The following is a 24,416-nucleotide window of genomic DNA, read 5'->3' as shown; positions in this document are numbered from 1 at the left end:
ACCTCGTGTTAAGTACTTAATTCGTTCCAGAGGTCCGTACTTAACCTGAAACTGTTCTTAACCTGAAGCACCACTTTAGCTAATGGGGCCTCCTGCTGCCACTGCGCCGCCAGAACATGATTTCTGTTCTCATCCTGAAGCAAAGTTCTTAACCTGAAGCACTATTTCTGGGTTAGCAGAGTCTGTAACCTGAAGCGTATGTAACCTGAAGCATATGTAACTTGAGGTACCACTGTATTACCAATACAGTGGTGCCGCGCAAGACGAATGCCTCGCAAGACGGAAAACTCGCTAGACGAAAGAGTTTTCCGTTTTGGAGGTGCTTCGCAAAACGAATCTCCTATGGGCTTGCTTCGCAAGACGACAATGTCTTGCGAGTTCCTGCGGGGTTTTTTTCCTCCCCCCCCTTTTCTAAGCCGCTAAGCCACTTATCAGCTGATCCGATAAGCCGCTAAAAGCCGCTAATAGCGCTAATCCGCTAATCCGTCAATGGGCTTGCTTCGCAAGACGAAAAAAACGCTTGACGAAGAGAATCACAGAACGGATTCTTTTCGTCTTGCGAGGCACCACTGTAAAAAGTTTGTGAATGTTTATTGAAAACCTGCCAAGAGAGGTTCCAACGGTCAAGGAGGTGGTTTCTGCACGTGCTGTTGGGGCTGTCTTACCCATAGGCATTAGGGGTGTGGGGCACCCAGGGGTGCCAGGCCAAGAGTCCGGGGCCGAGATTTGGAGTCCGGGGATTGGGAAGAGCCGACAGCCGCTGCTGAGCGGAGCAGAACCCGTCGGAGCTCCTGGGATTGGCGGACCGTCGAGAGAACCTGCCCAGCGCACGCTTCTCACACAAGGCGCTTGGCTTCACTCAGTCGCCACCACCGCCTCAGGCTCGACTGTTGTTGCGCTGGGCTGTGCTTGCCCACCCCCAGGCACCCGGCCTTGCTCTGCTGCCACCGCTGCCGCCTCAAGCTCCTCTGTTGCTGCTGAGGCAGCCGGTCAGGCCAGCTGTGCCGTGCGCGCTTTGCCAGCCCGCCCTATAAAAAGGTCAACAACTTTGGTCAACCCGGAGGGGCGGATCTCTGCACCCCGGCGCCACATATGCTTAAGACGGCCCTGTGTGCTGTACAGTGGTACCTCTGGTTGCGAACAGGATCCGTTCCGGAGCCCCGTTCGCAACATGAGCAGAACGCAACCCATATCTGCGCAGGTCGCGATTTGCCCCTTCTGCGTGTGATGTCATTTTGCGCGTCTGCGCATGCGCGAGCGGCGAAACCCAGAAGTAATCCTTTCCGGTACTTCCGGGTCGCAACCTGAAAACGCGCATCCTGAAGCAAACGTATCAAGAGGTATGACTGTATAGGGAAGTGAGGGGCAAATGGGGCTCCTCCACCTGGGAAGGGAGCCCATCTAGGAGAAGGAAAACACTGATCCTAAAACTCCGCTGCCTTGTGGGATATTTTTGGGAGAAGAAAAACTATGGAGTAAATCCTACACAAATTTGGAGTAGAATCCCTAAGACAGTTGGATGGCATCTTGAGCACCTCCTTCCAGAAACTTCTGCAGCCAAGCTAGTGCCAAACATATTGTTCTGCTTTCCTTTGGACCGCATCAGAGAGAGGGGGACTTGGTTTAGGGTTGTCATACGTCCAGAATTTCCCGGACGCTGCCAGGATCCGGCTGTCGGAAACAGTGTCCCGGCGGAAATCACTTTAATGTCCGGGGGAATCCAGCAACCAATGTCGGAAGTGTAGATTTTGGTTACATTTCTTTAAAATAGCTCCCAAACACAAAAAAGCAACTTGGGGAGGGGGAACTCAACAACTTTTGTGCCTGAAATACTGTATTTTCCCATGTATAAGACTATAAAGTACAGTGGTGCCTCGCAAGACGAAAAGAATCCGTTCCGCGAGTCTCTTCGTCTTGCGGTTTTTCGTCTTGCGAAGCAAGCCCATTGGCGGATTAGAGCTATTAGCGGCTTAGCAGATCAGCTGTTATGCGGCTTAGTGGATCAGCTGTTAAGCGGCTTAGCGGCTTGGGAAAAAGGGGGGGGGGAGGAAAAAAACCCCGCAGGAACTCGCAAGACATTCTCGTCTTGCGAAGCAAGCCCATAGGAAATTCGTTTTGTGAAGCACCTCCAAAACGGAAAACCCTTTCGTCTAGCGGGTTTTCCGTCTTGCGAGGCATTCGTCTTGCGGGGCACCACTGTAAGGGTAAAGGGACCCCTGACCATTAGGCAGAAACAACAAATTCTTTTTGTGGGATTGGAATAACACTTGTAATGCAACGATGAGCTATGGACATAATGGAGGTATAAAAATGTGGGTTAATATAAAAGATGCAGAGGGAAAGGATTAACAAAAAGACCCACAAAGTTCAAGGGATTCTTTGGAATATTGTTCTTATATATTATGCTATTATGTGAATGTAAATATTAATTTGGAAAATCAAATAAATAGATTTTTTTAAAAAATCTCTCTGGGAAGGGGGGGGTGAAAGAAGGGCTTCCAGGAGGCCTCTCTCACCGTTTTCTCAGGGGAGAAAAACCGAGGAGGACCCAGCAGATAAATGATGCTTCAGGTGCAATAATTGCAAAGCAGCTGGCAGGCAGGGGAGGGAGGGAGGGAGGGATAGAGAAAGAGGCAGCCTGGTCCTCCAGGGGCTTCCTAGAGAGGCAGGAAGTTCTGAAAGTGAGGTTGAGGTGGCGGAAGACAATAGGGAGCCCCCATTCCTTGTTCCTTTCAGGCAGGGAAGGAAGAGGCCTGGGGACATTCCTTGGCCAGGAGGAAGACATGGTGCGGGCAGGTATCTTGCATGGGGAGGGGGAAGAATTGGCCTTTTTTTCTTGGGGGAGGGGGGGGAGACATAAGATTTCCTTCCTATTGAAATCACACAAATACACAAAAAAAAATATTATTTTAATGGGAGGGTGACCTCTGCAACCCAGGTGCAAAAATGGGGTGCCTTTGCAATGTTTTACTAGTTGTTGTTAGGGTAGCTCAGCCGGTTAGAGCATGGAGCTGGCAGACCGCAGGTTCGATCCCTTTTGGGGGAGCTGCAGATTCCTGCATTGCAAGGGGGTTGGGCTAGATGACCCTGCGGACCCCTTCCAACTCTACAGGTTTATGACTCACTTTTCTCCCACCACCACCAACTTCATCTTCCATGGAAGATGGGGAGACCCTCTGTTTGCAGAGGAAGCAGCATGGGCGGAGGGGGCGGGGAGAGAAAGGACGTGCCTGCCTCGCAAAAAAATAAAATAATAGGATTATCCAGTTGCAAAGAGCCCCCTTTCCGCCCCAAAATGCATTGATTGCATTGCAAGATCTTCCTCTCTCTCTCTCTCTCTCTCTCTCTCTCTCTCTCTCTCTGTGAGCTCTGTCCAATATTTGTAGGTGCTGCAGAGGAAAGCTGTTTTTTCACACCAGGGACTTCCAAGGGAAACAGACACACAGGATCAAAAAAACTATCCCCTTCATCCTTCTTTGTCTCCCTTCCAGGCAGCAGAAAAAGCCCCAGAGACACCTTCTGGGTCTCCTCCTCTTCACAGTGAAATGGGAAGAGACTCTACGCAGGCTGCTCAAGTAAGAGATCGGGGGCGGGGGGGGGGGGCTTTGTGGGCTTGCTTTTATGGGAAGCATCTCTGAAGACCCTTGCCATGCATTTAAAGCACAAAGGTTGCTGAATGTCCTGGCCTTCTCCTCATTACAGTGGTGCCTCGCAAGACGGAAATAATCCGTTCCGCGAGTCTCTTCGTCTAGCGGTTTTTTCGTCTTGCGAAGCACGGCTATTAGCGGATTAGCGCTATTAGCGGCTTAGCGGATTAGCGGCTATTAAAGGCTTAGCGGCTTAGCGGCTAAAAGGCTATTAGCGGCTTAGCGGCTTAGAAAAGGGGGGGAGCGAAAAAAAATCGGAACACTCGCAAGACGTTTTCGTCTTGCGAAGCAAGCCCATAGGGAAATTCGTCTTGCGAAGCAGCTCAAAAACGGAAAACCCTTTCATCTAGCGGGTTTTCCGTCTTGCGAGGCATTCGTCTTGTGGGGCACCACTGTATTACTATTATTATTATTAGTAGTAGTAGTAGTAGTAGTAGTAGTAGTACAGTGGTACCTCAGGTTACATACACTTCAGGTTACAGACGCTTCAGGTTACAGACTCCCAGAAATAGTACCTTGGGTTAAGAGCTTTGCTTCAGGATGAGAACAGAAATCGTGCTCCAGCGGCGTGGCAGCAGCAGGAGACCCCATTAGCTAAAGTGGTACCTCAGGTTAAGAACAGTTTCAAGTTAAGAACGGACCTCCGGAACGAATTAAGTACTTAACCTGAGGTACCACTGTAGCACTCTGCCTATCTGACTGAGTTGCCCCAGTTGGAAGGCACTAGTGAATTCCACTAGTTTGCTCACCTGGACCTTTTGAACCACAGCAAAACTAATAAAACAAAAGAAACCCGAATCATTATTGTTTATTCTTATTTTCATCAAAACCTCCCTCTCCTCCCCTTGCCTTCTGTGGCAGGAAGATGTCAAGGCTGCCCAGTGTAAATCCTGGGCAGTTTTGCTCAAAAGCGGCCCATACGTTGCCAGGCCACGTACAAGGTTGATGTCATTAATTTACAAGGCCCTCAAAGGCTGCTTTATCCCTTATATCTCTGCTTGACCACTGAAGTCTTCAGGGGAGTCACTGAGGCGCTCCCCCTGACTCAGATGTGTGGCTCGGATCCACCAGAATTACAGGCCCAATCTTGTGGAAATCCCTTGCAGTTGAGGACAGAGTAGAACTCCTTTCCTGTTGAGGTTTTGGCACTTAACTGAATACTTTTTTATTCCAGCAGGTTTTTTAAAAAATTGAACTCCTGATTGTATAGTTTTAATTCATGTCTTAGTCTTGTTGCATCGGATGACTGATAAAGTGGTATGCAAACAGTCTAAAGGAATGATGCGATTTCACAGTAAAAACATCCAACAACAGAAACAATTTCCTATTAAACAATTAAAAATGATTGGATTTTAGAAACAGTGACGGATAGGTCTCCCATCAACTCCTTTTTGCACAATAAATGGTTTCTGCTTCTACGGGGATAAGCGAGGCAAGACCTCCCCAGGCGTAGAGCAAAAGAAGCTGGGATGAAATCGTACCTAGGACTAGTTAGCAAGATCAGTTCAAATCATAGAATCATAGAGTTGGAAGAGACCACAAGGGCCATCGAGTCCAACCCCCTGCCAAGCAGGAAACACCATCAGAGCACTCCTGACATATGGCTGTCAAGCCTCTGCTTAAAGACCTCCATAGAAGAAGACTCCACCACACTCCTTGGCAGCAAATTCCACTGTCGAACAGCTCTTACTGTCAGGAAGTTCTTCCTAATGTTTAGGTGGAATCTTCTTTCTTGTAGTTTGGATCCATTGCTCCGTGTCCGCTTCTCTGGAGCAGCAGAAAACAACCTTTCTCCCTCCTCTATGTGACATCCTTTTATATATTTGAACATGGCTATCATATCACCCCTTAACCTCCTCTTCTCCAGGCTAAACATGCCCAGCTCCCTTAGCCGTTCCTCATAAGGCATCGTTTCCAGGCCTTTGACCATTTTGGTTGCCCTCCTCTGGACACGTTCCAGTTTGTCAGTGTCCTTCTTGAACTGTGGTGCCCAGAACTGGACACAGTACTCCAGGTGAAGTCTGACCAGAGTAGAATACAGTGGCACTATTACTTCCCTTGAAGGACAGAAAAACAAGGACAGAAAAACAGAACGCTTATTTGAACCAGTTGCAGCTTAATCGCACAGTGTATACAGTGGTACCTTGGTTCTCAAACTTAATCCGTTCCGGAAGTCCGTTCCAAAACCAAAGCATTCCAAAACCAAGGCACGCTTTCCCATAGAAAGTAATGCAAAATGGATTAATCTGTTCTAGACTTTTAAATACAACCTCTAAAACAGCAATTTAACATGAATTTTACTAACAAGAACATTGATCCATAAAATGAAAGCAATAAACAATGTACTACAGTCACACAATCAATCAATCAACCAGTAGCTGAACTGGGTTCCACACAGTCATGAAAGCAAACAAAAAAGCCGCAAAAACAAAAATGCAAAAACAGGCAGACCTCAGTGTAACACTCAAAATGGAAGCATAAAACCGAAGTGTGGCACTCAAATCAGAAGTGTAACACTTAAAATGGAGCATCTTCGGCCTCCGAAAAAAGTTCGCAAACCGAAACACTTCCGAGTTTGCAGTGTTTGGGTTCCAAGTTGTTTGAGTACCAAGGCGTTTGAGAACCAAGGTACCACTGTAGTATCTTTTGAGTTGCCTTCATTGCTTCCCCTCTCTTCCGACTCTCCTTCCTTGGAGGTTTTTAAGCAGAGGTTAGATGGGCTTCTGCTATGGATGCTTTAGCTGAGATTCCAGCATTGCAGGGGGCTGGACTAGATGACCCTTGGGGTCCCTTCCAGTCCAAAGATTCTATGATTCCACGAATAACATAAGGGACCTGCTGGATCAGGCCCCTCTAGTCCAATATATCGCTCCTACAGTGGCCAACCAGATGTCTCGAATGAAAGCCCAGAATCGGGACCTGAGTGCAACAGCGCTTCCCCTCTGCTCCTGAATCCCAGTTCCCGGGAATCCCAAGTGAATCTGCATTCAGATTCTGCTTCCTACACACACCTGGTCAGCCACTGAGAGAACAGGATGCTGGACTAGACGGGCCTTTGGCCAGGTCACGTCTGCTCACCTGTCTGACTGCCTGTTTCTGTGTGTGTGAGACATACCGGTACCTTATTTTCCACTTTAGGCTCCTGCGACCTTTGAGGAGGTGGCTGTGCAATTCTCCAAGGACGAGTGGACGCTGCTGGATCCCGCCCAGAGGGCTCTGTACAGGGAAGTCATGCTGGAGAATTACGGGGAGGTGGCCTCTTTGGGTAAGCACCCCCCTCGCTGTTGCCTTTCTTGTGGCCTAGGACCCACGTACCTACGCCACCGCCTCTCCTGGTATGCCCTGTGGAGGAACTTAAGGTCCACAAATGACAACTTTTTGGAGGTCCCAAGTCGCAAGGTGGTTAGATTGGTCTCAACTAGGGCCAGGGCCTTTTCAGCACTGGCCCCGACTTGGTGGAACGCTCTGTCCCAAGAGACTAGGGCCCTGCTGGACTTGACATCTCTCCACAGGGCCTGCAAGACAGAGCTGTTCCGCCTGGCGTTTGGTTTGGACTCAGTCTGAGCCTTATGTTGCCCTCCCCTTATGGTTTTGATCTATGGGCTATTATTAAAATGAGGCTGCATTTTAAATTCTATTTTTAACCTGTATTTTAAATTGTTCCCCCCCCCATTATGTTTTTATTGTAATTTTACTGGTGTTAGCCGCCCTGAGTCCGGCTCTGGGCGGGGAGGGTGGGGTATAAATAAAAACTTATTATTATTATTAGACACGGAGAACTCCTGTTGCTTTCTCGGTTTATCTGCTTCACCTGACCGCATTTGTGCTAAGCTCATTCCTCTTATTCCAGATGGGGCTCTTTGCCAGCTCCATATGAGAGGGCAGCCGTGATTGGCTGGTAGCCCTTGCGACTGATAGGGCAGAAGGCAGTGAGGCCTGACAATAGGTGGCGCCAGAGCCGGCTCATACTGCTTTTACCCCAAAGCTTTTCCCTGCATAGTTTTACCAAAGCAGGAAGAGGAGGCTGGCAGGCAATGGCTACCCCTGGGCTGGTTGCCATTAAGAAGGCGGGTTAAAGGGCTGGCTGAAGGCAGGCAGAGGTTAGTGGGACAGTGTCAGGAGCGAGCCAGCAATAAATCACACTGTGCTGCCAGCCACAGCAGAGCTCAGTGGAGGGAGAAGCCAGCCTACCAGCCGAGTCTCAGGGGGGTACTTGCCTGGAGGCCTTAGGTCCAGTCCCGTCCTAAGGTCAGGAGTATCTCAGTTCACGTAGTCAGACGATCCAGGGGTCAAGAAAGCCAAGGGTCCAAGGTCGCAAGAAGCAGCAAGGTCTGGCCAGGAACAATGAATGTGGTTTCCAGCAACTGTCTGAGGCTGGAAACCCTGTTTAAGAAAGCCGGAGCCTGTTGGTTCACACCAGGAGCAAGAAGGCTGATGAACAGCAGGTGGAGTCACTTTGCCTTCAGGCTGCTGCTCAGCAGGTGAAGCCGACTCCTGGCCCATGACAACATGGAACTTAGCTCTTTATTAGAAGAAAGAAGGTCTGCGCAGGCCTAGTGAGCAGAGCAACTCTTTTCAGGTCTTGCCCCTATGAGGCAGTTGAGGAGACTGAATGTTCCTGCCTTCCCACAGCTGCCTGAATCTGCTTCTGCCCCAGGTTCTTCCCAAGCAATATGAGACTGCGCTGACGCGCCTCTGCTCCTCTCTCTTCATACCTCTTCTTCTCATGGGGGTCCAGTGGGGAAGGGAGCTTATAATGCATAAGTGGGAGACACCCTGCCTTCTTCACCAGCCTGACCCATCTCTACCTCTCGGTCTCTCTCCTTTTCTTTTTTATATTAATAATATTTAGCTTACCGTATTTTTCGCCCCATAGGACGCACTTTTTCCCCTCCAAAAATGAAGGGGAAATGTGTGTGCGTCCTATGGGGCGAATGCAGGCTTTCGCTGAAGCCTGGAGAGCGAGAGGCATCGGTGCATACCGACCCCTCTCGCTCTCCACGCTTCAGGAAGCTATCCGCAAGCCTTGCAAGCCCAGCGGGAAGTCGCGCCGGGCTCTCAAGGCTTGCGGACAGCAGCCTGTAGCCCCCACGAGTGTCCGCAAGCCTTGCGCGCCCGGCGGGAGGTCCCGCCGGGTGCACGAGGCTTGGGGCGGCAGCCTGTCACCCGAAGCACGGGGAGCCCTCCGGAGGCTTGGGGCGGCAGCCAGGGCGGGGGGGGGGAATAATTTTTTAAATTCATTTTCCCCCAAAAAAACGAGGTGCATCCTATGGGCCGGTGCGCCCTATAGGACGAAAAACACGGTATATATGTACCGTATTTTTCGCTCTATAAGACGCACCAGACCACAAGACGCACCTAGTTTTTGGAGGAGGAAAACAAGAAAAAAAATATTCTGAATCTCAGAAGCCAGAACAGCAAGAGGGATCGCTGCGCAGCGATCCCTCTTGCTGTTCTGGCTTCCAGGATAGCTGCGCAGCCTGCATTCGCTCCATAAGACGCGCACACATTTCCCCTTACTTTTTAGGAGGGAAAAAGTGAGTCTTATAGAGCAAAAAATACGGTATTGTGTGTGTGTGTGTGTGTGTGTGTGTGTGTGTGTGTGTATATGTTCAAATTTATACATTTCATTAGTTTTACAATCAATTTAACATTTCAAAATTTGACTTCCTTCCCCCTCTTTCTGCGGTTCCTTAAATTCATTTTTTTCTATCCTCTGCATATCCAGATTCATTTAACTTGCTCATTTATTTATCCACTGTAAATATATGCTCTTATAAAACTGCAGGTTATTACAATAATCCCGCCAGTGTTTTTATCTGTTTACAATTTATCTATAAATATTCAACAAACCAGTTCCATTCTTTTATAACAAGTTTGTTATCTTGGTTTCTTATTCTTCTGGTAAGTTTCACCATTTCTGCGTACTCCCTGAGTTTTTGTATCCATTCTTCCTTTACTGGGACTTCTGCTTCTTTCCGCTTTTGGGCAAGCAACATTCTTGTTGCTGTAGTAGCATACATAAATAGATTTCTATACAAATTAGGTAGTTCGAGTTCCAGTGATTTCCGGCTGGGGCGGGGGGGGGGGGGGAGCCCAGCTCCCCAGTACTATAAATTGATGGCTTTGGTTGAAGCCTCTCTTTCAGCTACTACCGAACCTCTACGATGTTGCATGAAAGCACACAAAATGCTAAATAAAGGGTTAATGCTCACAAGGGCTGTAAAACTCTGTGATGTCATATGCCTGAGGCAGTGATGTAAGTCGGTTCAGTTATGAACAGTCTTAACAGTTAGAGCAGCAGGTCTGTTCTGTTGTGTTGCTGTCTGCCTCTGGGTTAGTCAGGACTCAGCTAGATTGGTAAAGAAAAAGTGCTTTATATGTGTTGTATGTGCATTATAACACTGTGACACCAGATGGCGCTGTGGAGTCCCGTTTTTGCCTACCCGGTTTCTCATACAAAGTTTACAATGCATTTAACTGAAACGCTTTTTTGAAGTGTCAACATCCAGCCTCGGCCTATAACAGTACTTATCTTAAATACAAATCTATGTAAGATGTACAGTGGTACCTCGGAAGTCAAACGTAATCTTGCAATCGGAAAAGCCAATTGGAAGCCGCTTGTCGGCCACGTTGGGCATTCAGCTTCTGAAAAATGTTCGAAAACTGGGACACTTCCGGGTTTTGGGCATTCAGGAGCCAAAACGTTCAGCAGCAGAGACAATCGAAAACCGAGGTTTGACTACATTATCAGCATACATAACACCTACCTGCATTGTATATTTAATCTCACAAGTGCAAGCACACTGACATATCTTACAATGAAAATAGGTATGTCCTGTTCCATAATAAGGGACGTGGGTGGTGCTATGGGTTAAACCACAGAGCCTAGGGCTTGCCAATCAGAAGGTTGGCAGTTCGAATCCCCGCGACAGGGTGAGCTCCCATTGCTCAGTCCCTGCTCCTGCCAACCTAGCAGTTCGAAAGCACATCAAAGTTCAAGTACATAAATACATAAGTACGTAAGGTACCACTCCGGTGAGAAGGTAAACGGCGTTTTCGTGCGCTGCTCTGGTTCGCCAGAAGCGGCTTAGTCATGCTGGCCACATGACCCAGAAGCTGCAAGCCGGCTCCTCGGCCAGTAAAGCGAGATGAGCACCGCAACCCCAGAGTTGTCTGCGACTGGACTTAATGGTCAGGGGTCCCTTTACCCTTTATTCCATTATTATTATTATTATTATTATTATTATTATTATTATTATTATTATTTTACTGTTTAAACCCCGCCCACCTGACTGGGTTGTCCCAGCCACTCTAGGTGGCTTCCAACATATATAAAAAACCAAAATATTAAACTTTAAAAGAACTTCCCTATACAGGACTACTTTCAGATGGTTCGAGAGTCAGACAACTCCATACCCTCCAAAATTTCTCCAGTGAAAATAGGGATGTCCTAACGAAAAGCAGGGCCTGCCGGGATCAAATCAGAAACCAGGACGGCTTCTGTAAATCTAGGACTGTCCCTGGAAAACAGGCACTGAGTAAAAGTTATCTGTTATTTAAACTCTAAACAGAGGTGGTCTTGATTAGTTTTTATAGGAGAGAAAAGGGAACTAATTAAAGGGTCAAATTAAAGGCATAACTCTGTAAATGGGGACTAGATTTTAATTCCCACAAATGAAACCCCAGGCCTGTTTTTGCTGTTCTGGAATCTTCCTCTGGCTCCCCTACCAGGCACCAGAGCCCAGCATTGCAAACCGCCTCTCCTTTCTTCTCCTTCAGTGCTGTAGACTCCTTAGGCTGAGTTATATGGCTAGCCCAAGAAGCCTTTGGCCACCAAGCCCCTCTGCCCTTCCTTCTGGATCTTCTTTCCCCATCCTCTTCCTCTGCCTTCTTCTGTCTGACTCCAGGAGCACCAACGGCTCCAACTAACTCTGCTGAATAGCACCTGGCTATATATACAGTTCTTTGGGCCAACCCTAGCCAATCACAGCGTTTCACTCAGAATTCTAAACCTGCATCCTCCAATCAGACTACGCACTCCTTCTATCCTTCTTTTGCGTACTGAAGGTTCTATCTCCAACTCCTCCTCCGTTTAAAGTCCTCTGGTCCAGCCCCAGCCAATCACAGCGTCTCACTGAGAATTCTAAACCAGCAACCGCCAATCAGAATACACATCGCTGCAGCCCCTCCTCAGCTGTCCGTCAAAGTTCCCACAGTGACAGTTAAACGGACTTGCACCTGACCAGAGAGAAGACTTCCCCCATCAAACACATTGCAGTAACAAATGCCGGAATACATTCCACAGTTTAAACAGGTTTTCTTCCCATTTAATCATATTCATATATTTGAGCCCTAGAAGGAAAGGGGAATACTCTTTCAGACCCCTTAACACTCATTCTCTGCACAGGAGGGAATCAGCCAGGCTGCATCCGGTGATCCCTTCCTTACCAACGGATTTACGCCCGAAAATTGAAGGAAGAAACACTTCTGATAAAGGAAGATTGGCAATTAAAACTAATGGAGTATGCAGAAATGGCTAAACTTACCGAAAGAATAAGAAATCAAGAAGAAAGACTTTTTAAAATAGAGTGGGGAAAATGTATTGACTGTTTGAAGAGACATTGTAAAGAAATCAAAACGTTGTTGTTTAGTCGTGTCCGACTCTTCGTGACCCCCTGGACCAGAGCACGCCAGGCACTCCTGTCTTCCACTGCTTCCCGCAGTTTGGTCAAACTCATGCTGGTAGCTTTGAGAACACTGTCCCACCATCTCGTCCTTTGTCGTCCCCTTCTCCTTGTGCCCTCCATCTTTCCCAACATCAGGGTCTTTTCCAGGGAGTCTTCTCTTCTCATGAGGTGGCCAAAGTATTGGAGTCTCAGCTTCAGGATCTGTCCTTCCAGTGAGCACTCAGGGCTGATTTCCTTGAGAATGGATAGGTTTGATCTTCTTGCAGTTCAAATTGATGCAGTAAGAGATAACTAGGGAGAACATAAGGGGAAATTAGAAAATAGATTTGAATTGGATATGCAGTAATAAAAAGATATAAAGTAACTAACTGCAGAAAGGAGGGGAGAGAAGTCAAAGAGAATTGGATTTATTCGTTATTACATTAATCCCTCTAATGTTTTTATCTGTTTACAATTTATTTGTAAATATTCAGTAAACCATTCAGTAAACCAGTTCCATTCTTTTATAAAAAGTTTGTTATCTTGATTTCTTATTCTTCCGGTAAATTTTGCCATTTCTGCATATTCCCTGAGTTTTTGTATCCATTCTTCCTTTACTGGGACTTTCGCTTCTTCCCACTTTTGGGCAAGTAACATTCTTGCTGCTGTAGTAGCATACATAAATAAATTTCTATACAATTTGGGTAGTGTTGTCCCTATAATTCCCTCCGTTCCTGCTCCATCTTCTGCTTCTGGGCTGCTCTCTGCCACAGCCTCCTCCTGCTCACTAAGCCCTGTCACCTCTCCAGCTAACGGCACCTCCTCCTCCCAGTCTTCTCCCTCTGATGACCCATCGTCGTCCCACCACCAATCCCTGGGCTCTGAGCCTTCTTCCCTTAGGGGGTTCCCCGACTGGTGCTTCCCATCCTTTCCCTGTATCCAGTGATGGCACTACCTCTGTCTTAGGAGGCCGGTAACAGAACCAGTCTAGGCTGAAATTCTGGACTCCTAGAAGGAAAAAAATATTTTCTTCTTCTTCTTCCATTCAAGATGGGCCTCTGATTCTTCAACCTCTTCTCATAAGCTGGTTGGAAGGAGAGGGAGAGCAATTTGACCCGGAGCGACTGGCAGGTAGGTTCAAGGATGATCTGGGGAAGGGTTGTTACCTTGCCAGGTTGTGGTCTTGTTTTGTGTTTCTCAGAAACGGCGTTTTTTCTCCTTTAAAAAATGTTTAGGGGGTACTTTCATTTTGACTCAAGGAAATCACCATTTTATAGTTCATTTTATAGTTCATGAGTCCAGTATATCTTAAGGAGCATCTCCACCCCCATTGTTCTACCCGGACACTGAGGTCCAGCTCCGAGGGCCTTCTGGTGGTTTCCTCATTGCGAGAAGTGAGGTTACAGGGAACCAGACAGAGGGCCTTCTTGGTGGTGGCACCCGCCCTGTGGAACGCCCTCCCACCAGATGTCAAAGAGAACAACAACTACCAGACTTTTAGAAGACATCTGAAGGCAGCCCTGTTTAGGGAAGCTTTTAATGTTTGATGGATTACTGTATTTTAATATTTTGTTGGAAGCCGCCCAGAGTGGCTGGGGAAGCCCAGCCAGATGGGCGGGGTATAAATAATAAATTATTATTATTATTATCATCATCATCATCATCATCATCAACATACAGTTGACTTCACACATTAAATGCTCGCTTCCATCTGAGACTCAGGAAACACCATGACAGAAAATGAGGCCGCCGTCGGGCGTAGCAATGAAACTGACGATTCACCGTGCTAAAGAAGAAACTAAAATTTTTAGTTTCTTATCCTGTTAGATTCACAAAATGTTTAGGGGTATGCATACCCCTGCACCCCCCCAAAAAAAACACTTCTCAGAATAGCCTGAGGCTAGATGCCTTGACACGGGACGCGGGTGGTGCTGTGGTCTAAACCACAAAGCCTAGGGCCTGCCAATCAGAAGGGCGGCGGTTCAAATCCCCATGACGGGGTGAGCTCCCGTTGCTCGGTCCCTGCTCCTGCCCACCTAGTAGTTTAAAAGCATGTCAAGTGCAAGTAGATAAATAGGTACCACTCCGGCGGGAAGGTAAACGGCGTTTCCGTGCACTGCTCTGGTTCGCCAGAAGTGGCTTAGTCATGCTAGCCACATGACCTGGAAGCTGTCTGCGGACAAATGCCCGCTCCCTCGGCCAATAAAGCGAGATGAGCGCCGCAACCCCAGAGTCGGCCACGACTGGACCTAATGGTCAGGGGTACCTTTAGATGCCTTGACACCCATTTGAATAGTTTTCACCCACTTTGATTCCTCACAAAATCAAGGGGGGCAGCATTGCAGGGGCTTAGACTAAATTCCATTTGAGTCCCTTCCATCTCCACAAGGCTACGATTCCATGAACTGCGAATCAAACCCAGAATCATGGCTTGCATCTCCGAAGTCAAGCAGGATGACGTGGTTGCCGTGCAAGGAACCAGCATAGAAAATATTATCCTGCCATCTTTTTTCTCTCGTCGCCCTTGCAGGTGGAGGGGAAACCTCCATGACGTGCTCAAGGCTCTCGCCTCTTTGTCACCGGGTGGAAAGAGCCGTTCTGCCCTTATCTCAGGTAAGCAAAGCTCCTCCTATCCGTGGCAGAGGCGATCCAGGAAAAGGCTGCTCCCAGGGTAAAAATAAATGACTTAAAAAAATAATAATCAGAATTTTAAAATTTAAATCAGAATTTTAAAATTTAAATTGGATTTTTAAAATAAAATGCTGTTGGAGGAAAAGTCTTTCTAAAGATAATTTTCTGTTTAAGTTGCATTATAGTCCAAAGGTTATTCATCAGGAAATAAGGATTTGTTTTAAGTTTTTCTTGTGTGCTAAAACTTAGTCTGCTTTTTTTTAAAAAAAAAATGTTTAACCACATCAGTTAACAAACATGCTATAATGTTATTGTTTTAGTTAAATAAATTGTTAAGGAAATGATTATTAGGAAATGATTATTTTTCTCCTTCCAATAAAATGCAGCAGAAAAGTTGTCCAAATATGAACAGTTAACTTATTAAACCTGACAATAATTTCATAATTATCTGTCTATGTATGTCTAATAGTAAAACCAAATCAATAATTTTTGATATAACTGCAGAAACTACTCTGGAAATTTATTATTCCAAAAGTGAAACCTTCCATCTGGTTGTAAATACAGTGGTACCCCGCAAGACGAATGCCTCGCAAGACGGAAAACCCGCAAGACGAAAGGGTTTTCTGTTTTGGAGGCGCTTCGCAAGACGAATTTCCCTATGGGCTTGCTTCGCAAGAAGAAAGCCCATAGGGAAATCTCCGGGGACCTCTTTTAAATGCTGGTGGTGGGGAGCAAAGCCTTTCCCCCCCTCCGGCCTTCAGAAGAGGTCCAGGAAGGCTGGCGGGGGCCGAAAGGCTTTGCTCCCCACCGCCAGCATTTTAAAAGCAGTCCGGGATAGCAGGGAAGCGCTTCCCGCTATCGCGGATGGCTTTTGAAGGCAGGCGGGGGGGAGCAAAGACTTTTGCCCCCCGCCCGCCTTCAGAAGAGGTCCCTCCTGCCTGCCTTCCCGGGAGAGCGGAGAAAGGCAGCGCGTTTCTCCGCTGTCCCGGACGGCTTTTGAAGGCAGGCGGGGGGGGGCAAAGACTTTCGCCCCCCGCCCGCCTTCAGAAGAGGTCCAGGACCTCTTCTGAAGGCGGGCGGGGGGCAAAAGTCTTTGTCCCCCCTGCCTGCCTTCCCAGGGGCTTTTACATCGCCCCGGACAGCGGAGAAGTCCTCCGCTGTCCCGGGGTGTTTTAAAATGCTGGGGGTGGGAAGAAAAGCCCTTGTTCCCCCCCCCCAGCCTTCAGAAGAGGTCAGGGGACAGACTGTCCCCGGACCTGGTCTGAAGGCGGTTTCCATAGGAACGCATTAATTGATTTACAATGCATTCCTATGGGAAACCGTGCATCGCAAGACGAAAAACTCGCAAGAAGAAAAAACTTGCGGAACGAATTAATTTCGTCTTGCGAGGCACCACTGTATTTAGATTATACCAGCAAGAATGAGTCTTTCTGTAAATAAATGATTTAAATGAAGTCTTACTGGCTAGTGATTTAAATTGTGGTTTTAAACAATTTGATTTAAATCAAATCCACCCTGGTTGCTCCTCCCACTTGCTCCTGAGGCGGGGCTATGCGAGTGGCCCAACCAATCAGAGCAGGCCACAAAGAGAAGCGCAATAGCCCCTTGGCACAAATCCTGGCAAGGAGATGCCAGCATCCTGTGTGGCAGATTTGTAGGGTAGATGGGTCCTCAGATCAATTTCTTCCTCCTGCCTCTGCATGGATTCTTGTTTCAGTTGGGTTATTTCTTTTTGCTAAGGGCACGAGGGGATCGTCCATCCGTTTGGTGCTGTTGAGAAAACACATCCTTCTTTTCCCAGGGTTTGGTCTCCTTTGAGGAAGTGAGTGTCTCCTTTGCCGCAGAGGAGTGGGTTCTGCTGGATCCAGGCCAAAGGGCGCTGTACAAAGAAGTCATGTTGGAGAACTACAGGAATGTGGCCTCTCTGGGTGAGGATTGTAAGGGGAAACATGGAGTTGGAAGGTCTGGACATGCAGAGGCCCCAACTGTGCCGTCTGCTTCCATCGGCCCGTGCCAATGGAAAATCAGCGACCCAGACTTGAGAAGCCAGGGCACGCTATTAGAAGAGTGTATAATAATAATAATAATAATAATAATAATAATAATAATAATAATAATAATAATTTATTTATACCCCGCCCATTTGGCTGGGTTTCCCCAGCCACTCTGGGCGGCGTCCAACAAAACACTAAAATACAATAACCTATTAAACATTAAAAGCTTCCCTAAACAGGGCTGCCTTCAGATGTCTTCTAAAAGTTTGGTAGTTATTTTTCTCTTTGACATCTGGTGGGAGGGCGTTCCACAGGGCGGGTGCCACTACCGAGAAGGCCCTCTGCCTGGTTCCCTGTAGCTTCACTTCTCGCAGCGAGGGAACTGCCAGAAGGCCCTCGGCGCTGGACCTCAGTGTCCGGGCTGAATGATGGGGGTGGAGATGCTCCTTCAGGTATACTGGGCTGAGGCTGTTAAGAGCTTCAAAGGTCAGCACCAACACTTTGAATTGTCCTCAGAAACATACTGGGAGCCAATGTAGGTCTTTCAGGACAGGTGTTATATGGTCCCAGTGGCCGCTCCCAGTCACCAGTCCAGCTGCCGCATTCTGGATTAGTTGTAGTTTCCGGGTCACCTTCAAAGGTAGCCCCATATAGAGCGCATTGCGGTAGTCCAAGCGGGAGATAACCAGAGCATGCACCACTCTGGCAAGACAGTCTGTGGGCACGGAGGGTCTTAGCCTGTGTACCAGATGGAGCTGGGAGACAGCTGCCCTGGACACAGAATTAACCTGCACCTCCATGGACAGCTGTAAGTCCAAAATGACTCCCAGGCTGCACACAGGTACAGTCTCTGATTGCTTGGGGTAACTGTGCCCCTGAAGGACCAGGTGTGCAGCCTGGGAGTTATTTTGGACTTACAGCTGTCCATGGAGGTGCAGGTCAATTCTGTGTCCAGGGCAGCTGTCTCCCAGCTCCATCTGGTACACAGGCTAAGACCCTCCCTGCCCACAGACTGTCTTGCCAGAGTGGTGCATGCTCTGGTTATCTCCCGCTTGGACTACTGCAATGCTCTATATGCTCAATTCCCCCATGGAAATCAATTGCTGAGACTAAAGTCCCCACCTCCCCACAGCCATCTATGTCTCCTCCTCCACATAGATGGCTGTGGGGAGGTGGGGACTTTAGTCTCAGCAATTGATTTCCATGGAGGAAGACCACCAGGAAGGAGCTGCTCTGCTCTTTAGGCCTGACACTCAGCCAAATCTGTGGAGATTGTGTTTTTGCTAATAAAGTGTTAACTCCTACTTGGAACAGTGTGATTTACTGCTGCCTCGCTCTTTGACAGCAAGGCAGATGCCCTACCACCAAGCTGTGCTCCTTCCCCTCCTGATACCCGGTCCACTTGTTTCTTCCTTTTTTAAATCCATTGTCTTCATTCCATTTGCCCTTTGGGGTGGGATGGAGGTACAAAACAGGCCACGTGGCCTGGGATTTCTGGACGCGCAGGTCACAAGTGCCATAAATACTTGTTTTCTCTCTCTTTTCTTAATCCCATGAAGAAGGTCCTCTGATGCCCAAATCTGACCTCGTCTCCTGGCTGGAAGGAAAGGAAGAACAGCTGTCCTGGGAGGAGCCTGCAAAGAAGGACGAGGGATTTTTCCAGGAAAAATTGACTGGTAGGTCCTTAGATGAAAAATATCAATCAGAGAAAGAGAGATCTGTGCCCGGTGAAATTGATTGAGGGAATCAACCAGAAATGAATTTGTGCTATTCTCTCAGATATTGGCAAATGCAAAAGATAACCTAGCAGGGTGTGTAGAGAGAAAAGAGAAGGATTTTGGAGATTGTGAAATAACTAAAGCAGCCAGTCCTCAGTTTCTGCCTTGAAGCCCAATCATGTTTTCTTTTTGTTTCCTTTTCCCAAACAGAGGATGGACTTGGCTTTGAGAATTATAAGGAGCAATCTGTGGCGTCGTTGGAAACAGCTAAGCAGCAAGCAGCAACAGAGGCCTTTGGGACACGAAGGGGACCTACATATCTTGAGGGAAATGAATCTTCTCCTTCTCTGCATGATGATTTTCATGAAATCCTGAGCATACATCTACCTCACATGGGAGAGAAGTGCCCAGTGTGTGGGAAGACTTTCAAAGATGAACCGAGCTTGAATAAACATTGCAGAACCCACACAGGAGAGAAACCATATCAATGCCTGGAGTGCGGAAAGTGCTTCAGTGGTAGCGGAAAACTTACTAGACATAAAAGAAGCCACACAGGAGAAAAACCTTATCAGTGCCCTGAATGTGGAAAGAGCTTCAGTGAGAGAGGGACACTTATTAGACATCAGAGAATCCACACAGGGGAAAAACCTTACCAATGCCTTGAGTGTGGAAAGAGCTTCAGCGACAGCAAAACACTGAATAATCATCAAAGAACTCACACAGGAGAGAAACCATATAAATGCCTGGAGTGTGGAAAGAGCTTCAGCTACAGTAGCATCCTGAATACACACCGAAGAACGCACACAGGGGAAAAGCCATATCAGTGCCTGGAGTGTGGAAAGAGCTTCAGTCGGAGCACCCACCTTTCTGCCCATCAGAGAACTCACACAGGGGAGAAACCATATAAATGCCTGGAGTGTGGAAAGAGCTTCAGTGTTAGCTCAAACCTTAGTTGTCATCAGAGAACCCACACAGGAGTGAAACCATATAAATGTATGGCATGTGGAAAGAGCTTCAGTGCTAGCTCAAGCCTGACTTTACATGAGAGAACTCACACAGGGGAGAAACCGTATAAATGCCCTGAGTGTGGAAAGAGCTTCAATCACAGCTCAAACCTTACCTCACACCAGAGAACGCACACAGGGGAAAAGCCATTTAGATGCATGGAGTGCGGAAAGAGCTTCAGCCAGAGCATAAGTCTCACCGCCCATCAAAGAGTCCACACTGGCGTGAAACCATATACTTGCCTGGAGTGCGGAAAATGCTTCAGCGACAGCAAGACGCTCACTACTCATCAAAGAATCCACACAGGGGAGAAGCCATACAGATGCGGTGAGTGTGGGAAGAACTTCAGCGTCAGCTCAAGCCTTACTTCACATCAGAGAACTCACACCGGGGAAAAGCCCTTCAAATGTGCAGAGTGTGGGAAGGGCTTCAGTCAGAAAGCCCACCTTTGTGCCCATCAGAGAACTCACACAGGGGAGAAACCTTACCAGTGTCTGCAGTGCGGGAAAAGCTTCAGCCAGAGCACAAGCCTTAGCACACATCAGAGAATTCACACAGGGAAGAAACCGTATGAATGTCTTCCGTATGGAAAAAGCTTCAAGAAGAGCTCAGGTGTTCCTTCGTACCAAGGAAGCCACGCAGGACAACTCTGGATATATGGCCCTTTGCTTCAAAACCAAGACAATGGTGTATTGCCTATATTCTGTCCATCTGGCAAGGAGACGGATTTTGATGACAAGCTCCTATGTTTCGTTTAAAAGATGAACAATGCAACTATTTGACTCTCGGCTTCCTGTGTTTGCTAGTAACAAAATCCGCCTCTTGCCTTCATCCTCTGCTCTTATTGTTGTCAAACGTTGGAGGCAAGAGTGTGGCGGTTCTCTATTTCATTTGTATCTTGTTTTAAGAGGATTCTGATGAGGCTCTGAGCAGGCTGTCCTCTGAACGGAGGCTAAAGCAATTTTAACCTGGAACAATTTTGGAGAACACTGAAAAAACCCTCCTATGACTTTCTTGCTTGTTTTGGAACTCTTAACGTGTAGTGGGGAGCTGTTCGTGTAAGATAATCTACAGCGGGGAGTGATGGTTTCGGTGTATACTCTAGTGCCCAGTCTTTTCAGTGTTGTTAATAAAGTTTCACAACTATGATGCCAGTCGTTCAGATTATGGCAGGGTGGAGGAACTTTTTTTCATTGTGGAGGATGGAAAGTGCTTTAGTGATAAAAGGAGCACTTCCTACATATATAAAAAACATAAAAAACTCACAACAGGTTGAAATATTTTCAGTGTGTGGAAAGAGCTTTAGTCAACACCTTACTGTACCCAAAAAAGCCCATGGGGGGCGCTATGGAAATGTATGGAGCAGGGGTCAGCAAACTTTTTCAGCAGGGGGCCAGTCCACTGTCCCTCAGACCTTATGGGGGGGCCAAACTATATATGGGGGGGTGAACGAATTCCTATGCCCCACAAATAACCCAGAGATGCATTTTAAATAAAAGGACACATTCTACTCATGTAAAAACACGCTGATTCCCGTTCCGTCCGCGGGCCGGATTTAGAAGGCAATTGGGCCGGATCTGGCCCCTGGGCCTTAGTTTGCCTACCCATGGTATGGAGTATGGAAAAAGCATCAGCCAGAGTCAATGCGTTGCTTGAAGGTCCATCAAAGAACCATTTCGAAGTATTAAAGATTAAGATGAACGTGACAGTGAGAAGAAAGGAGAGGGCAAACTTGATGACCAATAGGTTTTTGCTGCAACTCTTTTAGTGCTTGAGATTCATGCAACTGCAGCTGTTGAAATAAAAACTGAACTTGCTTTCATGGCGTGTCTGATCACTGATAAAGAACAAATTGCCTATCCTTTATTAGAAATCCTAGCTTTCAAAGTTTGGAATGTGCACCCTGTCTACGTTCTGGAGACACCTCTATTTATTTGACAATGCAACCTCTGCTTTTTGAGCTCCCTCCACAAAGCAGCTTCTTTATTAATTGCCCCTCGTTTGAAAAGGGAAGTGGCTTATTTCATTCGTAAGATTTCTCAGCTTCTTTCAAGGACTTAGGAAGAACTCTGCTGGATCCATCTCAAGGCTCACCTGGCCCAGGAATTTGTTCTCACAATGGCCAACCTGGTGCTTCAGTGGGGACCCCACAACCAAGACCTGAACACAACAGCCACTCTCCCCACATGTGATTCTCACCAAATTTATAGCCTTCCTGCATGAACTTGCAGCAGTTATGCAGGTTGTTTCTTCTGTTTTTATGATGTGTGTTTACAGTGGTACCTCGGGTTAAGTACTTAATTCGTTCCGGAGCTCTGTTCTTAACCTGAAACTGTTCTTAACCTGAAGCACCACTTCAGCTAATGGGGCCTCCTGCTGCCGCCGTGCCGCCAGAGCACGATTTCTGTTCTTATCCTGAAGCAAAGTTCTTAGCCTGAAGCACTATTTCTGGGTTAGCGGTGTGTGTAACCTGAAGCGTATGTAACCTGAAGCGTATGTAACCCGAGGTACCACTGTATATTTGTTTCTAATCTACTGCAGTGGTACGCGGGTGGCACTGTGGTCTAAGCCACAGAGCCTAGGGCTTGCCGGTCGGAAGGTTGGTGGTTTGAATCCCGACAGGGTGAGCTCCCATTCTTCAGTCCCAGCTCATGCCCACTTAGCAGTTCGAAAGCATGTCAAAGTGGAAGTATATAAATAGGTACCGCTCCAGTGGGAAGGTAAATGGCGTTTTCGTGCGCTGCTCTGGTTCACCAGAAGTGGCTTAGTCATGCTGGCCATATGATGTGGAAGCTGTCTGTGGACAAACACTGGCTCCCTCGGCCTATAGAGCGAGATGAGCGTGCAACCCCAGAGTCGTCCACGACTGGACCTAATGGTCAGGGGTACCTTTACCTTTACCTTACCGTACTGTTGCAGGAATTTATGTATAGGTTTGGGGGTGGTTGCCCCTCCAGCAGATATCATACACATGCAGCCCACTACCAAAATCAGCACAATCACTTTTGTGACTTTTGTGATTTGTCCCCACAAAACAATCACAGTTTCTTCCTATCTATTCAAAGGGCCTCTGCTGCACGATACCAAATGTAAGAATTCACTGATAAATGTATCTATGTACTGGCTCACTGGGAAAACTTCAGAAATTCATAATAGACGTGAGTTCAGCTACTCAGCAGCCCCTCTGCCTGAGTGATAATTCCTGGCATCCTGATACCTGAGTGCCAGACAGGTAGCCATTCCAGATGTAACAAGCCCAGATGAAGACAAAAGGGTGTCATTAACTTGGCGGGGAAACAGGGAAATGTAAAAATCACTTTTGTTATACTTGATGGGTGTTGGTGGAGGGCAAGGAGCACCATGGGGCAGGGTCCAGGATGCTCAGATTACTGCCCCCAGACACCCCCTTTCATGATGTAACCATGATGTATGAGTGATGTAGTTTGGGGGGGTGTAACATGGGGATTAGGGACGCGGGTGGCGCTGTGGGTTAAACCACAGAGCCTAGGACTTGCCGATCAGAAGGTCTGCGGTTTGAATCCCCGCGACGGGGTAAGCTCCCGTTGCTCGGTCCCTGCTCCTGCCAACCTAGCAGTTCGAAAGCACGTCAAAGTGCAAGTAGATAAATAGGTACCGCTCCTGCGGGAAGGTAAACAGCATTACTGTGCACTGCTCTGGTTCACCAGAAGCGGCTTAGTCCTGCTGGCCACATGACCTGGAAGCTGTATGCCGGCTCCCTCAGCCAATAAAACGAGATGAGCGTGCAACCCCAGAGTCGGCCATGACTGGACCTAATGGTCAGGGGTCCCTTTACCTTTACCTAACATGGGGATTAGCAGCTAATAAAAGTTTGGGGGCTCTTTTGTTCGGGGCTTCCATCTTGTTTCACCTGGTGGCAGGTGGGAGTCCTGTCGTGACAGTCTTCAAGAAAGACCAAGCCTGTTTTGCTCTGGTATTCCTGGCTGGTGTCCTTGTTTTTTTTTTTGTCCAAGGGAGCCCTCAGATTTCTCTGTTAACAGTACAGTGGTACCTCAGGTTAAGTACTTAATTCGTTTCGGAGGTCTGTATTTAACCTGAAACTTCTTAACCTGAAGCACCACTTTAGCTAATGGGGCCTCATGCTGCTGCCGCGCCGCCAGAGCACAATTTCTGTTCTTATCCTGAAGCAAAGTTCTTAACCTGAAGCACTATTTCTGGATAAAAAAATTCATTCCAGTAGCACCTTAAAGACCAACTAAGTTAGTTCTTGGTATGAGCTTTCGTGTGCATGCACACTTCTTCAGATATCTGAAGAAGTATCTGAAGAAGTATCTGAAGTGTATCTGAAGAAGTGTGCATGCACACGAAAGCTCATACAAAGAACTAACTTAGTTGGTCTTTAAGGTGCTACTGGAAGGAATTTTTTTATTTTGACTATGGCAGACCAACACGGCTACCTATCTGTAACTGGAACCACTATTTCTGGGTTAGCGGAGTCTGTAACCTGAAGCATATGTAACAGGTTATGCACATTTCTAACCCGGAACTGGGTGTTCCGGCTTGCGAAATTATTTCGGGATGCAAAGGAGCTCTCTGGAGGCCTCCCGGCAGCAGCTAGGTGCAGCAGGTTGCACCCCAGCCCCAAACGTTAGGTAAGGAACACTTACCTAATGAAGACTAAGAGCCAAGTCCAGTGGTGGCAGATGAAGCTGATGGACTACATGGAACTGGCGGAAATGACTGGCAGAATTCGAGACCAGGGAGAAGAGTTGG

General features: G+C 47.5%; 1 protein-coding gene across 3 annotated transcripts; it reads left to right on the top strand.

Moving 5' to 3' along the window:
- The first annotated feature begins 2,694 nt into the window (after nt 1-2,694).
- On the top strand, nt 2,695-21,486 carry LOC310701262 (uncharacterized protein). Of its 3 annotated transcripts, none has more exons than XM_083491867.1 (8): nt 2,695-2,796; nt 3,492-3,575; nt 6,786-6,912; nt 13,367-13,447; nt 14,847-14,929; nt 16,749-16,875; nt 18,501-18,617; nt 18,870-21,486. In XM_083491867.1, exons 2-8 carry the CDS (start codon nt 3,546-3,548, stop codon nt 20,420-20,422), a joined length of 2,118 nt encoding a protein of 705 aa, XP_083347993.1. In that variant the 5' UTR covers nt 2,695-2,796; nt 3,492-3,545; the 3' UTR covers nt 20,423-21,486. The 3 variants fall into 3 exon arrangements, with proteins under 3 accessions (XP_083347993.1, XP_083347995.1, XP_083347994.1); XM_083491869.1 differs by having other exon boundaries at nt 2,734-2,796; nt 3,496-3,575; XM_083491868.1 differs by lacking the exons at nt 2,695-2,796; nt 3,492-3,575; nt 6,786-6,912 and adding an exon at nt 10,941-11,964.
- Nucleotides 21,487-24,416: the final 2,930 nt, after the last annotated feature.

The sequence above is a fragment of the Podarcis liolepis genome (assembly GCF_965112155.1).
Source record: "Podarcis liolepis genome assembly, chromosome: 2".
Classification (NCBI taxonomy): domain Eukaryota; kingdom Metazoa; phylum Chordata; class Lepidosauria; order Squamata; family Lacertidae; genus Podarcis; species Podarcis liolepis.
The sequence above is the reverse complement of the archived record's forward strand: the minus strand, read 5'-3'. Positions and strand labels throughout refer to the sequence as shown.